Raw genomic sequence first — 15,695 nt, 5'->3', positions numbered from 1 at the left:
TCCATATCCTGGTCAGATACTAGTTGCAGTTGGTAAGGATGGCAATAATAACATTTACCCTATTGCCTGGGCTACAACTGAAATAGAGAATACAGAAACATGGTTTTGGTTCCTTGAGAGTCTGATGAAAGCCCTAAAATATGAAAATCGAGGCCTGGGATATACCTTTATGTCAGATAGGTAAAAGGTAAACATATATCCAAAAATATTAGAATGCTAAATTTAACTTTGTTCACCTGACTGATTTAGTGTTTGTGCTATGTGAACAGGGCTTGCTGAAGCTTTGTAGCAGGTTGTTCCTTCTGCAGACACAAGGTACTGTGTGAGACATATATAGGCTAACTTCAAGTTGCAATTTAGTGGATCAACTTTCAAGGAGTTGTTCTGGTCAGCAGCAAGGACAATAACATTGGTATGCTTTGATGATTGTCTTAACTTGGGTATTTGAACTGTTATGTCATGTTGTTTGATCCATTTAACATCCATGTGTGAATGTGTGTTTTCTAATTTGCCTCTTTATGTGTTTGTATGTTTATCCTTCCTTTTTAGTTTGACTTTGAATTAGAAATGGAGTCAATAAGGTTCTTGCATCTAAGGATACTTTTGAATATCTTGCTGACATCCCAGCTAAACACTGGTCTAGACATGCCTTCAGTACATTCCCAAAGTTAAACATGTTTCTCAACAACATTTGTGAGACTTTTAATGCTGTAATCAAAGAAGTTAGGGATAAACCTATTTTGACTCAGATGGAGTGGCTTAGGAGGTATATGATGAAAAGAAACCATGACAAATGGGATAGTTTTCAGAAAATGGAAGGGAAGGTAGTTCCACTTGTGAAGAAGACATTCTACAGGATAGAACCAGCTGCAAGGCATTGTATTGTGCAAGTTTCTAGGGGTGACAGTTATGAGGTTGAGCTTAACTCTGACCTAGTAACAGTTGACCTAAGCAAGGCAACATGCACTTGCTACCATTGGGACCTAACTGGTATCCTTTGTGTTGCATCATGGACAAAAGGGCAGACCCTAAGGATTATGTGGATAGTGCTTACCTTGTGTCCAAATATATGTTGGCATATAGGTATGAAGTTGCACCTATGCCTGGTCCACACCATTGGGAAAAGGTTAAGCTGAGGCAACCACTACCACCAGCCATCAAAGTACAATCTAGGAGGCCTAAGTCTAAGAAGAGGAAGTCGAAGCAGGGAGAAATGGGTGGGCAGAACCAACATGTGCAGCAACCAATCAAACGGAGGAGCACATGTAAGAACTGTGGCCAGCTTGGACACTATGCTAAGACCTGCCAAAACCCTACTATCACACCAGTAGTTGTCTCTTCCCCAAAGAAAGAAGGTGGAAGACCACATTTGAACATTGACTGGGTGAATGACCAGAGAAAGAATAGAGCAGAGAGAACTTTGAAAAAGGTAAAAAAAATAAAAAAAATAAAATAAAAAAAAGATTGATACATGTTGTGTGTGCTTTTTGGAGTTTTGAGAAAAAACTAAATGTTGTGTGTGCTTTACAGAGTGCACTTGGTGGTACTCCTGGACCAAATAGTATTGGCAGCAAGAGGTTCCCTCAAGAAGAGCATCAGAGGAAGCAGCAGCAGCAGCAGACTCAAGCTTTATCCACAACAGCTACCATTACCTCTGCACCAACTCCTACCTCACCAACAACCAGGAACCAAGCTTCATCCACAACAGCTGCAGCCTTTGAACCAGCTCATATACCACCAATAACCAAGCTGCATGTAATTAGACTAAGAAAGTACATTATGTTGCTCCTCATTTGTATGTTAACAGAAGATGATGGGTGGTTGCATTTTTTTGACCTTGTTGAATAATGTTAGATATGAACTGATGTAATTTGGATGGGCATGTTACTATGCATTTGGCTTTAATGTGTTGGGAAATGCTATGAATTTGACAATAGCAATTGTTCAATGCAATTTCAAGATTATGCACATATGTCGTGTGTTGCTTTTTATTTTAAAAATGGTTCCTGTTCAAACCAAAAATGTGTACCAAAATAACTTGTTTATTTCATTCCTTACTACATAGTAATATCATTACAATCAACCCAGCCTTCACTCCACCTTCCCCTTAAACCAGCTTATTGAGTACAACAGAACCTAAAACTAAAAAAACAGAACACATAACAACTACAACAACCATCAGCTTGCTGTCAAAATTGCCATTGTTGCTTATTGATCATCTTCTTCCTGTCACCACTTAGGGCCTTGCATTTCAGTTTCAAAGTGTTAACCTCATTTAGCAAACATCTTCTTTGGCCAATCAAGTCATCAACCTCCCTCTTCAATGAGTTAACTTCAGCCTTCATCAGCTTTTTGTCAAGCACAAGTTGGTTGATCACATCTCTCTGCCACTCAGTTCCATCATCAGTGTCAACCCATTCAAAACTATTTATAAACTGCATGACAAAATCACGCGTGAATATTATTTCCTTCGTTTCATAATGTTAGTCCTGTACATATTAAGTTAATCCAACTCTATAGGTCAACGCTTGAGAGTGAGGGGGAAGATAATGGAATCCTTCTACTCCCAAGTAAATATAATTAGTGGGACTTAAACTCATGATAATAAAGTTATAAGATGAGTTTCCCACCAACTCTACCAAACTAGCTTGGTTACTTCTATTTCGCATTCATTTAAACAAAGATGCAATGCGAAGCAGCAAGGAGTATGAGTGTATGATAAGAGCCAAAAATACTATGTACTCCGTGACAACTTATAAACCAGCGCATTATTAAAATAGATAGATAGATGGACGAAAGCAAACAAACATAACCATAACAATAATTTTGTGACACCATGATTCATGAATCATGATTATCAATAGACGCAAGAGAAAGAACAACGGTGGTTTGTTTTTACTATCATGACAATTATATGAATACAATTACGAATATCCAGCAATTATTGTATTTTATGTCACTTTATTTTACCTGCATTACTTTTCGTTTCATTAGTTTAATATGTTCTATTAATCATTTATATATATTTCTTGAATTATTAATTAGAAAAATCTTTTATATGGCTTAATTAGAGGTGATCATTGGGCGGGGCGGGGCGAGTTCGGGCCGGGCCCAAGCTTAAAAAATATGCCAATTTCTCGGGCTGAGACGGGCCGGGCAAAAAAAACAACTAAATATGCATAAAAACGCTTTCCTAAACCCGCCCAAAAAAATAAATTTTCGGGCCGTAAAATTCTGCCCAAAACCCGCCCAAGATCGGGCCGGGTCGGGCCGACTTTGATCACCTCTAGACTTAATATTTGGAAAAATTGCCCAGAATGATCCCACTTTTGTGGCGTCCGCAAAAAAAATCTCACTTTGGGTTATTTTTAAATAATTCGACCTTTATACCCAATCCGCTCAAAATGGTCCCAACCGGTCATGTAACTTGTTATACCAATTTACCTGACACGTGGCAACTTGTGATTGGTAAAAAAAAATTTAAAAAAAAAGAAATAAAATTAACAATAAAAAAACCTTTTAAAAAAAATAAATAAATAAAAACTGCAAAAAGATAAAAAAAAATTAAATAAAAAAACAAACCCAGCCCGCAGCCCCTGCCGCCACAGTTGGGAGGCTACTGCGCCGGCAACCCTCCTTTTCTGCCAGCCCCTGCCGCCATTGTTGGGAGGCTGCTACGCCGGCAATCATCCTTTTCAGCCATCTTACTTCTAGCCCCCTCCTTGAACCACCAACCCCCTGCCTCCCCCACAAAATCCAGGCATCGGAAAGCACCGGCGTCCCTTTCCCGTCCTGATCCCAACCCCTCCTTATCCCCCTCCTTTTTTTGGTCGCGCCGACCTTCCCTGTCCCCTATTCCGACCACGCTGTCCTCCCCCGATCTCGATTCAGGCCGCACCGACGTCCCCAACCCGCTTCCTAGGGTCTAGTTTGGTGGATTTTAGATTTTTCGAAGGGGTTTTGAGGTTGGGTTGGCTGGGGTCGGATCCCGGTCAGCGCGGTCAGTTCTTGGTGGAGGTGGTTTCGGGTTTGGGTGGGGTGGTGGTTCTAGGGCCTGGGTTTGGGTGGTGGTGGGGATGGTGGTGGCGAAGTGGTGGTGGTTTTTTTTTTTTTTTTTTTTAAATTTGATTTTATTTTTTTAATTAATTTTTTTTTAATTTTGAACAAATCAAGTTGTGACATGTGTAAATAACACTTAATAAAAAAAAAAATACCTCTTCAACCGATTACTGCTCACTTGGGACCATTTTGAGTGGATTGAGTATAAAGTTTGAATTATTTAAAAATAAGCCAAAGGTAGGATAATTTTGGGCGGAAACCTCAAAGGTGGGAATATACCAGACAATTTATCCTTAATATTTCTTAATTGCAAACCATCCATTTAAATCTAGTCAAAGTAATGTATTTCAACTTTGCATAATTCAATGTGCAAGGGGAAAAAATGGAAGAAGTATTTGGTACTCCACAAACGATGGTATGTTATTTTCTGCACTTTATATTTGCTAAACTTAACTTACTCGTATTTTTGTTTAACTTTGCTTATGTTTTATCTAACTTATTTTAATTTTGTTAAAATAATTTGTTTTTACTTGACTAAGAATCAACTATGTTTTACTCGTATGCATTTTGACTTATTTCAGAAAAATTCAGAAAAATACCAGTAAGTTTTAAAATGTACAATCGTATCACAAAAATATTCACTACAATAGTTTTGCACAAAATCAACTTATAAAACGTAATCACTCTACCCTCTAAAAGATTTTCATATTATCCTTACACAACTTTCATAACTCAATTTAAACATCAACATCTTTAATCACTAAATAAATAATTAAGTTAATATATCATAATTATGCATTGACAAACATTACAATACCCAATTACCAATATAAATTTTGCATTTTCCTATATTAATGACTACTTGACACTCGTGATAAATACATTTCTTTTTTTGACCAAGACATTTCAAACAAGAATGCCTTCTAAATAAGGATGGTATTTTCTTATCAAAAAATAAAATTAATTCCTTTTGTGGCGTCATGAATCAATGAATAGACGAAGTCACACGTACCCCATCCAATTTCCACAGTATAAAATACGAACCAACCATAACATAATTGAAGAAATTTCAAGAACAAAATTGGGGGTTTTACCCACAATTATCAAAATTAGAAGGGATTAGGTTTCAATTTCATTATTGTCAAAACACCAGGCTGTGACGCTGACTCAGCAATCAGCAAAACCAAACCTAAAGCCTTCAAAAACTACCTAATTAAACTCCCTTAATTTTCTTAAAAAATTCCCATTTTAATTTTCAAATTTCTAAGTTATATACGTAGTATTCAGTTTTGTAAAAAAGGCCAATTTTTTTCTGGGTTTCCTGTAATTTATCTAATTAGGGCCTTTTTATCAACTTTTTTAATTGATTAATTGAAGAAAAGAGTGAAAGTTTGAGTTTTTTTTTTTGTTTGGTTATCAATGGTGGGTTATAATCTAGTAAAGTCTTCTACTTGCCATGAATCTCTCAAAGTCATCGAAGCTGATATTCAACATGCTAATATTCTGTAAAGTTTCTTCCTTTTTCCCCAACTATTTTTATCTTATTTACGAATTATATTATTTTGTTTTGTTTAATTTCTTTTGTTGATTATCTATACTGTACTTGCTGAATGGGTCAATGGGTATCTTTGTAATTTTGTCATAATAAGCGGTTGCTAAATTTGTTTCTGGGTTTATTTGCTTGTCTACTTGATGATTCTTTAATTATTTTAGTTTTCTGCTATATAGACATAATTTGGACCTTTTTTTTATGTGAAATATTTATTTTGTATTTAAATTCAATTCTTCTTGTGTTTATGAAGTTTTGAATTTAGATGGAGATGTTAAAGGGATTAAATAGTTTGATTTTAGTTTACTTTGCTGACATGTTATAAGAATATGTATTTTGATGAAATTTTGTAATTATGGAATTTGGGTGTTCATGAAATTTTGAGAGAATTAATAAGTTTTCTTTGGTATCTTTAGTTTTAAAGATACTAGTTTGGAAATTTTAGTGGTTATTCTGATTTTGACCAGCATTAAACAAAGTGGAGGTTTATCAGTTCATGGCTAGGTTAATTTGGGGTTTGTTTTATGGTGTTCTTTGATGTTCGAGTTTTCCGTATATCAGTAGACACTAGACAGGAGGATTGGTTTTGAGTTTGAGATGTTCTGAACATTGATTGTTACGGGTTGAGATGTTCTGAACATTGATTGTGGAGGATTATTGGTTTGAACACTGTATTGAGTGATCCCTTTAGTCTTTAGATTCAATCTCAGCTCTAGCACAAGCGGAGTTATTTTCTCTAGGGAGCATTTTGATTTTGTCCCCTTCATGATGTCATTACAATTCTTTCGACTTGAATGTTACTTAAGGATATAAATGGAGGATTGTATATTGTAGGCTCCTTATGCCTAATGTTGATTACTTGATTGTAATGGTTGCCTGACTCTTGGGCTTTCCTCGTTTCCAGGGCTGCTTCTATTCCTAGAAATAAAAGTGGCAATTGGCTTCAGATGAAATTAGTTCACAATGACTTGGCTCCCCTTATCCTTTACTTGCTCCAATGGATTGATTGCTCATGTACATGTTTACTTCCAAGCTGCTTGAATCTTTTCTATGTTGTTGTATACAAGGTTAGTTTCTCAAGTCTTACCTCAAAGTTTTTGTAGTTATGGGGATACAAACTGAAAATGAATTATTAGATAATCATGTTGCCCCGAATAATATGTTATCATAGCTTACAGGTAAATGCAGATGGTAGACCAGATATCTCGTCGTATGGAAGGAGAGCAACCTTAAGGGAGTTCTATGGTATGTAAATGAATGTTGTCTTTTTAGTTTATTGTATGGTTGTACCCTGTTTTTGTACATAGACAAGTTTATGCGTATTGAATAAAAAGAAGAATGACAATGGGAAACTCTCTTCTCATATCTAACTATTTAAGGTCTTAATTGTTGCAAATATTCCGAGGTTGTTTGTGACTTGTGAGATATAACAACAAAAATAAATTAAAGTAATACTCAACTTTGGATTCTGGAAAGTCCTTTTTCCTTGCATGACTATGAAGACATTTTTTCATTAGCATTCTGTTTGCTATGATTAGTTGCCTTGTTGTAGCTCCACTTTAATTTGGTATGAGCTGGTATTATAGGAAATTTGGAGGGCATAATAGGTAGTGCAAATGTGCAATATGCTTATGTTAGTTGTATCCTGAGGAGGAAGATCAGTGAATTAGTTAGAGGACTGATGCTATAAATTAAAGAGGATTAGGGAGTTTGTTATGAGTTTGCTTCACATTTTGGGAGGAGTAAGCCTCCTGGAAGCTTGTACCTATCCACTGTTTTCCAGATTATATCAATCAAGCTTCCTCTTCTTCCTTTTAATTTCCACATTTCATCACTTTAATCTGTAATCCATAGCTTAATGGTATGGTGTTGTTCATAATATGTGCATTGTGTTTTTTTTCTCATCCCCTAGTTGTATTACAAATAAGAAGCAATACAAGGCATAAAGCTACATATCTACTTGTTGCCATCTCATCCCCTTTCACCTTTTTTTGGAACTTTTGAGGGATACTAACTTCGTCCCAGAATAACTGGAACTTGGGACTATTGATGTATTAGCTTTGAACATAATATTTTACTAACATAATATCAACATATTTATCATAAAATATGTTATATAGGTATTATTATAAAGATTCATAATATAATCAACATATTTTATCATAAAATATGTTAGATAGGTATTATTATAAAGATTCATAATATAATTTTCAAAATAATTTTCATTAATATTTAATTATATAAAAATAAAGTCAAACTAGTGCATTGACATGTGTGCAAAGTTGACTGTTTCAGTTATTTTGGGACAGAGTGAGTATTATTTTCCTTGGCAAACATTGGTTCTGCTGCTCATGGTGTTTCGTTTTAAATGAGGACTTTGCTAACCAGGAATAAAGATGTCAAGGATATTGTCTAGTCCTTTTGCTATATCTGTTTCTTCTCAAGCAAAGCCCTTCTGCGGGAAATTTAGTAAATTTGTCTGCATTACTAACCTTTTTGAGAATTTCTCTCCCTTCATAACCAAGGATAGCCAGATAAAATCTAGCTTGCTTTTTTTTTCCGCTAACAAAATTTCTCTTTTTCTCTAGAACCGCATCAACAAACTTACTTGAGGAAGTCATTTTTATATGTGATGGTTTTTTTTGTACTTGGTTTATTCTTAAACTCTCTTTTTCACTTAAATAATTAAGAATAAAGATCATTTTCATTTGAATTAGCAATTTCAGGACCGCCTTCAGCCTCAATCCATCAGTTCTGACTTATATCACTAATCACCATGCTGTTAGTAATTCAGTCACCATTATATTCTAAATTGAATATAAGGCAAAAGGTCAATCTTCATGTCTTCACGTCTTACTACTGACCTTCTATAAGCCCAGACACCTCTGTTGGGTGGATCCCCTTGTATTGCCAACCAAGGGAAACCTCAAACCAGATGTCTCACCTACTGGGCAACTATATCCTTTGCCCTTCTCACTGCTAAAATTTGAGGGGAGCGGAACTGACATACATACTGATACCCCTCTTTATGGATTGATGCCATCGCTTCTCGGGCCACCATTTATAGCGCTTGCTTGAGATTACCTATATAGTCTTCGTTGCAACTAAAAGACCAATCTCTGACAATTAATTTATTACACTAAATGCGGTGTAATGATTTGGCAGTGTCTCTTATGCCCTTTCTTACAGTCTCAAGTTTGATAAATGTGCTGTTTTACTATCAATCAGTCACAATCAGAGCTAGTTATTGGGTAGGGTAGCCCAATGATAATAGGGTCAGGGCCAAACTTAAAGGGTTTTTAATGGACATGGCCCTTATTGGGTAGGGTTAATATAGGGCCAAAATGTTTTTCCAATTTAATAGACAAACAAAATAGATAATGTAAAAATAATTACATAGATAAATGTGTATTCATATATACTTAATAATGGCTTTGTTCAATATTTATTTTAATTGATATTTTGTTGGCCTGCCCATTATTGACCTGTTATTGACCCGCGACCCGCATAGGCCTGATCCGCTATTGACCCTATAAAATATGATCCTCTTTGACCCAACCCACAATTGACCCGCACCGACCCTAACCCGCCCCGCCCAATAACCAGGTCTAGTCACAATATAGGTAGGTGATTGACTGCTTTAATTAGTGGGTTAGCTAATGGAGACAGTATAGAGATGGAGAGAGGATGTGGTGAGAGGAGGTTTGCTAGACATCCCATATAAATCAGGAAGCAAACCCTTATGAGGCTACTGCCTCATTGGCGTCCACAGAGCGTTACAGACATTCTGCATTTTCGAGCCCATATAGTTGCATTTCCCAAGTTAGGAATTCCAGAGAGGCCCTATGAGGCTATGATTTTGGTCCTTTTTGCCTAGCCTCTGACTGTTTTTCTTTCCCCCTGCCTTTGAGTTTGTGAAGATGTGGGCGGGGCCTTGGTTTCCCTGCAATTTTTTTGATAATGATTTACGAACATTTTCTTTTTTAGTTTTTATTTTGGATATTAATATAGCTGTAGACGCTAATTGTTGATTCTTGTTGTGGTGTCCTGCATTATGGATTTATGCCCTTGCCGGTTGATTTAACATAACTTATATGTATTGACACTTTGTTAAACTTAAAAGTCCGTAAAGTAAACCAATTTCTTCAGTTAATAGCCAAATTTTCCAAACTCTGCAGTTATTTGATAGACAAAGATATTTGCTGGACATGTTTAATGGTCTTGCTTGGATAAGGATGTTGCTTGTAGAATTGTCAGCCTGTTGCTTCTTTGACTTGTCATAGGAAGTCATAATTGCTACCTGCTAGACACATTTAATTTTCAAATTGTACTTCCCAATTAAGATTTAAGAAGATAATTTGGTCCTTGAATGTGGATCTGCAGCTATTATCTTACCCTATCTTCAACGACTCCACGGGAATTTATCTGAGCTAGACGAGGGTGCAAATGTGTGTAACAGGTCTGAATTGGCAGTCAGAAAGATTTCTCAGGAGAGTAGAAAGCTTTCAGACATTGATTTCGATAGGGAAGATGAGTGTGGAATTTGCTTGGAGCCTTGCACCAAAATGGTGTTGCCCAATTGCTGTCATTCCATGTGCATCAATTGCTATCGAGACTGGTGAGTTGAATTGTCAAAAAACTTATTCCTTGAAATCCTTAACAAGTTGATAACAAATTTTTTAATTGTCCTATAAAGGGTTCCTCATATATTTGCATATATGCAGGAACTTGAGGTCAGAATCTTGTCCATTTTGCCGGGGTAGTATAAAGAGAGTTCAGTCAGGTGACCTCTGGGTTCTGACCTGCGGCACTGATGTGGTTGACCCAAAAACTGTAATGAAGGAGGATATATTGCGCTTGTATCTCTATATAAACAGCTTGCCGAAGGATGTTCCTGATGCTCTGTTCTTAATGTATTACGAGTACTTAATCTAATGATTCTAAACCAGGAAAGACATTTGTAAAGAGTTAAAAAGAAATTGTAATCCAAAAATTGTAAATAATTTTCTGCAAAAGCCGCTTCATCAAAATGTAGAATATGTATATGGTTCAGTGTACATCAACTATCAGGCTGCTTATTCTGATATTCATGCTTCACTGCTATAAGTTCTGCCTCCTGGTTCAAATTATTTTGATACTGTCATTTACATCTGAATTTGTCATAGGCAGGTCTTGATCTTATTTCAAAACCAGGGATGTATGGTTGGTTGGTTTGTCCTTTCTTGTCCCCTGCAGTGTCTGAAACGTTGAATTAGATAAAACAGGAGAGTGGACTTGGTCCATCTGGGTGGTTAAATTGGCCCTGAACAGGGGTGGAGCAGGTGTGTCGTGTCTGGTTTGTGGCGGGATGGGATTGATGAAACTAGGGAAGTTTTTCCAAAAACTGAGCTGAGAACTGGTTCTGGTATTTTGCTAAAAACATAATGGACAAGTATGGTCCTTGCATTGGTTCCGAGCCTTAAACCAGATCAACAGGCCTAGACTACTGTTAGACTGGTCTGAAGTGGTCCTCTGGTTGCCTATAACTGTTGTTGACCCTGTTTCGAACCGACTTGGAGTGCCAATTGCCTATTGGGTGTGATTGGTATACACTCATATATTTGATGCACATTGGAGATAATAATAGAAATAATACCTTTGTGCAGGAGAAACTAACAAGAACTCTGATATATAATATGCCCAAAAACGGCAAAACTAACACAAAGTAACTCATATTAGTACTATTAATATTTTAATTCTATCAACTTACATATAGGAATATAACTCATCTAGACCTTGGAGACCTTATACTTGACTCATCTTCTTACTGATCAAATCCTGAAAGGAAGGGTGAGAGTACCCTCCTTGTAGGAGCAATCCCGATACAACCTTATTCATGGCTTCCGTCAAGTGGACTCCATCCCAATTCATGTACTGCGAAGGGTTGGGGCACGGCTTTGCAGATGGGGATCCACACACCGAGAAGAACTCATAGTTATAGGAGCCTCCTCCAGAGCCACAGCATACTTTGAAGGCCTCCTTGAATCCATACTTTTTCGAGTTCTTCATGATGTCGCGGTATGCATTGTAGTAATCAGCATAGATGATGTTCGACTGAGGGTACTTCTTTCTAAGGTCTTGTATTTTGGCTTGGAGGAGGGTGTTGTGGGTGTTGCTTTGGGTGTTTACGCTTCGAACACAGCCTAAGTCGTCTCGGTCATTTGTTGGAGCTAAGTACATTGCTAGTGTTAAGCACCCTGTTGGAGGCAAGCCTTGTACAACTACATATTTTGCTCCTTTCTTTAGTATTGCCTGCAATTTGTGAAAGAAAAATGTATTAGAATGTTATTAAAGCTAAATTATAGATTAGACATTATGGGCTCAAAGTGGGCTACTTAGTCCATTTAAGTTTACGGCTTATCAAACCCACTACCAACAACTAAACCGGTCCAAGCCCAGCCCGTTTCGGCCCCTAACTACCTCTACTTAAGTGTAGGCAAGGCAATTAATGAACAACATTAGGTAAAATTTAATGAAATTCATAACTCTGGTAGTTGGCAGCAGTTGGACAGTGATAAATTCTACCGACTACTAGTAATACAGGAAATTGATGTACAATTTTCTGGACTTGTCTTACACAAATTTCGACGTTTACTATTTCTAAGTTACAATGGCAGCAAAAAAAAAAAAAAAAAAAAAAAGCCAAAAGGAAACATATTTAGAGTTTTTCTTAGAATTCACTCCTTACCATAATATAGTTCTTATTGTGTTTTTTTCACAATATTTAAGAAATGGAAGGAGAAGTAAAAGAAGTACATTAAAAGTGGAAAATACCTAGACAAAAGTACAAGGCAAGAAAATAATTTAAGGAAAAAAAAGAAGTGAAAATTACAATTATGGACAAAATTTAAAGAGAGAAAGTGGAAAAATGTACAATGCAAGTGGATAATTTAAGGGTAAATTAGAAAGTTTAATGAATAAAGTTAAAAAAATTGAGGATATAATAGTCTTTACATACTATCAAAAATAAAAGAAGAAAAAATATTCTGGGTCTACAAAATAGGAAAAACAAAAACTATATTGTGGGACGGAGGGAGTACATTTATATTCGTCGTGATATTTTGACTTTTATTTTGTTCATACTCTATTTTGACTATTTTTTTGTTAAATTATACTTCGTACTTAAAAGAAGAATATAGTTATGCTTAATATTGTTATGTTAATAGTGTAATTTGAACTAATAACGTGATAGTTGAATCTAGACAACTTATTATACTCTGATTTAATTGTTGAGTTAATAGTGTAATTTGAACTTGACAACTAAATCTAGAGAAGTCGATAATAATAATTTGTCGGGTTAAGTTACAAAGCCAAGATCTATCCTAGTAATTAACAAGTATAGTTACACACGATGTGCATGGTAAATAGAAAAAACTAGGAAATCATGATGATTAAACTATAAATTTACCTCAAGAAAGTTAGAGATTCTTGTAATAGCCAAATTCTGAATAACACTCTTGCTAACTTCAGTCTCAGCAGCATAAGCATAATCATTAGCACCAATCTCTCCAACCCAAATTAACGCATCATTAAACAATGCACCACACTTCACTGCATCACTACACCCACCTTGTTTTGCCAAGTAATTATTAAACCAACCCAACTGAGTCCCTAAAGACTCAGGGGTAACATCAAAGGTAAGATTGTTCTTAACAAAGAAGCCTTGCTCTATCGCTGTCGACCCCGCTACGGCGAAGTTTACACCGTTGGTCGCTCCACCACCGGTGGTGGAGCGATAAGCGGGGAGAAGCGGCAGTGATAGAGTTTGTGTAAGAAAATCAATGACTAATCGACCATCGGAGTATCGGTTAGTGGGGTGGTGGAAGTAGGTCATACCATAAGGGAGATTGGAAACAAAGTTGAACCCTGAAGGTCCTGTTGCTGATACTGTGTTGCCTGTGTCTGTGTAGGAGTCTCCGAAGGCGTAGATTTTCGAGAACGGTTTACGAGTTGGAGGTGTAATGGAGGATGATGATAGGGGTGATGAGAGGAGGAAGATGAGTAGTGTGAAGATGAGTGTTAGGAGAGGAGTGTGAGAAGAGTGAGGAAAAGAGAGTTTTGAGCTCATTTTTTTTGTTGTTGTTGGTTTTCAATTTTAGAGTAATGTGGGATATTTTTCAAGTTAGAAAGGTGTGGTGTGTTTGGGTGGATTTTATAAGGCATGTGTTTTGTTTCGTTTTTTTTTTTCCTAGAAGTGAACAAATTTGGCTTATTTAATGAATTTACGCTAGAGCTACTGCTAGTCAGTGAATAAAATATCCTTATTATTGAGATATGTTGCATTTTACCACCCTTAAAAAGTATATCTTATTATTTAACCTTTTTTTTTATATTTTAAATTATGAAATACTTCCTTTGTTTCTTATTTTTTTTTCTTTTACCCTATTTGACTTATCGCGATCTTTAAAACGTGTGTTAAATACACGTATATCTTCGGTTCTTTACGCATTAAAATTAAAAACAAATTTAATATTTATAAAGTATATAAAAAAAAATTTCTTATAGATTATCGGGTATTTATGATCAACAATTATAAAATTTGACCTAAATATTGACCTAAAATTTAATAGGAATAGAGGGAGTGACATTTAAAAATAAGACAATTTTTTTCTTTTATCTTTTCTTCTTCTTTTTATTTTTTTTTTTATGTTTTATTTTTAAGATATCACTAGCAATTAACATTTAACAAAGCTTAATAAAGTTTACCGCCTCAAATAAATCATCTATTTAACTATATATAATGGGTGCAATTTTTTAATTTATTTTATTTTATTAAATTCTAGTCAATTTTACAACATTCAATTGAATCTTTCTCGACGTACATCCCATTTTGTGTCATACTGCAACAAGCTCAATTCACGGGACAATTCACATACAGTATATTCTTGGATTAAAGCCTTAAAGGATAAATAGTGTCTTGTCTGGTACACGTTCAATCTCTCTAACCCTAAAGTCCACATATGTACAATTTTAACCATTTTATTTATTTATTATTATTAATTATTATTATTTTTTACTTATTGAGCCTCAAATTACCTACACCACTTGTGTTATATCATATTATACAAAAACTATAGACAACACAAAACCTCCATAATAAGTTAGGTAATGAAGTCAAATTGTATATATAAAACTATTTGTCGATCAAAGTATGGTGAGTCACCCGAGACCGGTAGTAAAAAAGAATGCATGCATGTTGATCTGGAAGATCTGGTAGGTAGCAGTACCACATAGTCTTAATTGTGTGACCCAAAAGTAATTGCTAAATGCTTATGTATGTTGGGTCTCATAAATGAGGGAGGCAACCCAATTAGTATGGGAGAGGTGACGATGAATTCTGATTTTATTGAATTTCATGCACTGGTTGGTAAATATATACTCCCTACCTGATTTTGCATGCATTGATTGATTGTCACTTATTTTCTCAATGCATTTCAAATAATTTAATTAATATTGTTAACGTTGGGTGTGGTAGGGCATTGCATAATGTTCATGGTAATACAAATTTCTTCGCATGTGAGTCTTTCTGTACATAATTAATAACCTAATTAATTATTGAGTTATTAAAGTACGTTGATACGAACAATAATAATAATACTCTACATAATAATCAACTACGAGTAATATAATACGAACTATAATAGGTGCAATGGCTATTAAATACGAAGTTAATTAATAACATATGAGTCCATAATAATCAACTATACCGCTATAGGCTCATATGGCGACCATACGTTACCTTATACTTGTATCAACCATTTAACCTACATAATAGTCAACTATAAGCTCATATGACGGCCATATGTTACCTTATACCAAGAAGTCGAAAGCTTTTAAATAGTTGTCTTAATATAATTGCAATCATTATGAAGTCTTATAATTTTTAGTAGTAATGTTAGATTAGAGTACCTAACTTTTCAGCTAGTAGCAAGACTAGCAACCTGATAAATGCACTCCGTATATTACGATTTGTTTGTTTTTTCTTTCTCAATTTCAAATTTTCACACTATTGTTCCACAAAAAAAAAAGAAAAAAAAAATGAAAAGAA

The 15,695-nt window shown here is 35.4% G+C and overlaps 2 protein-coding genes across 2 annotated transcripts; one reads left to right on the top strand and one right to left on the bottom strand.

Moving 5' to 3' along the window:
* The first annotated feature begins 5,063 nt into the window (after positions 1-5,063).
* Positions 5,064-10,718, top strand: LOC110687888 (RING-H2 finger protein ATL47-like). The gene is made up of 5 exons (XM_021864530.1): positions 5,064-5,564; positions 6,513-6,675; positions 6,787-6,853; positions 9,992-10,226; positions 10,333-10,718. Exons 1-5 carry the CDS (start codon positions 5,479-5,481, stop codon positions 10,541-10,543), a joined length of 762 nt encoding a protein of 253 aa, XP_021720222.1. The 5' UTR covers positions 5,064-5,478; the 3' UTR covers positions 10,544-10,718.
* Positions 10,719-11,244: 526 nt separating this feature from the next.
* On the bottom strand, positions 11,245-13,932 carry LOC110687887 (GDSL esterase/lipase At3g48460-like). The gene is made up of 2 exons (XM_021864529.1): positions 13,056-13,932; positions 11,245-11,899 (listed from the first exon to the last, which is right to left on the bottom strand). The coding sequence occupies exons 1-2, from the start codon at positions 13,713-13,715 to the stop codon at positions 11,393-11,395; spliced, it is 1,167 nt and encodes a 388-aa protein (XP_021720221.1). The 5' UTR covers positions 13,716-13,932; the 3' UTR covers positions 11,245-11,392.
* Positions 13,933-15,695: the final 1,763 nt, after the last annotated feature.

Source organism: Chenopodium quinoa, unplaced genomic scaffold (genome assembly GCF_001683475.1).
Source record: "Chenopodium quinoa cultivar QQ74 unplaced genomic scaffold, ASM168347v1, whole genome shotgun sequence".
Taxonomy (NCBI): domain Eukaryota; kingdom Viridiplantae; phylum Streptophyta; class Magnoliopsida; order Caryophyllales; family Amaranthaceae; genus Chenopodium; species Chenopodium quinoa.
This window is presented reverse-complemented; position numbering and strand designations above follow the sequence as displayed.

Excerpts from the sequence above, each read along its gene's own strand:
- LOC110687887 (XM_021864529.1), bottom strand. The coding sequence starts at position 13,715 with ATGAGCTCAAAACTCTCTTTTCCTCACTCTTCTCACACTCCTCTCCTA. Across the intron at positions 11,900-13,055 it reads GAATCTCTAACTTTCTTGAG|GCAATACTAAAGAAAGGAGC; the intron begins GTAAATTTATAG and ends CACAAATTGCAG.
- LOC110687888 (XM_021864530.1), top strand. The coding sequence starts at position 5,479 with ATGGTGGGTTATAATCTAGTAAAGTCTTCTACTTGCCATGAATCTCTC. Across the intron at positions 6,854-9,991 it reads AACCTTAAGGGAGTTCTATG|CTATTATCTTACCCTATCTT; the intron begins GTATGTAAATGA and ends GTGGATCTGCAG. Across the intron at positions 10,227-10,332 it reads ATCAATTGCTATCGAGACTG|GAACTTGAGGTCAGAATCTT; the intron begins GTGAGTTGAATT and ends GCATATATGCAG.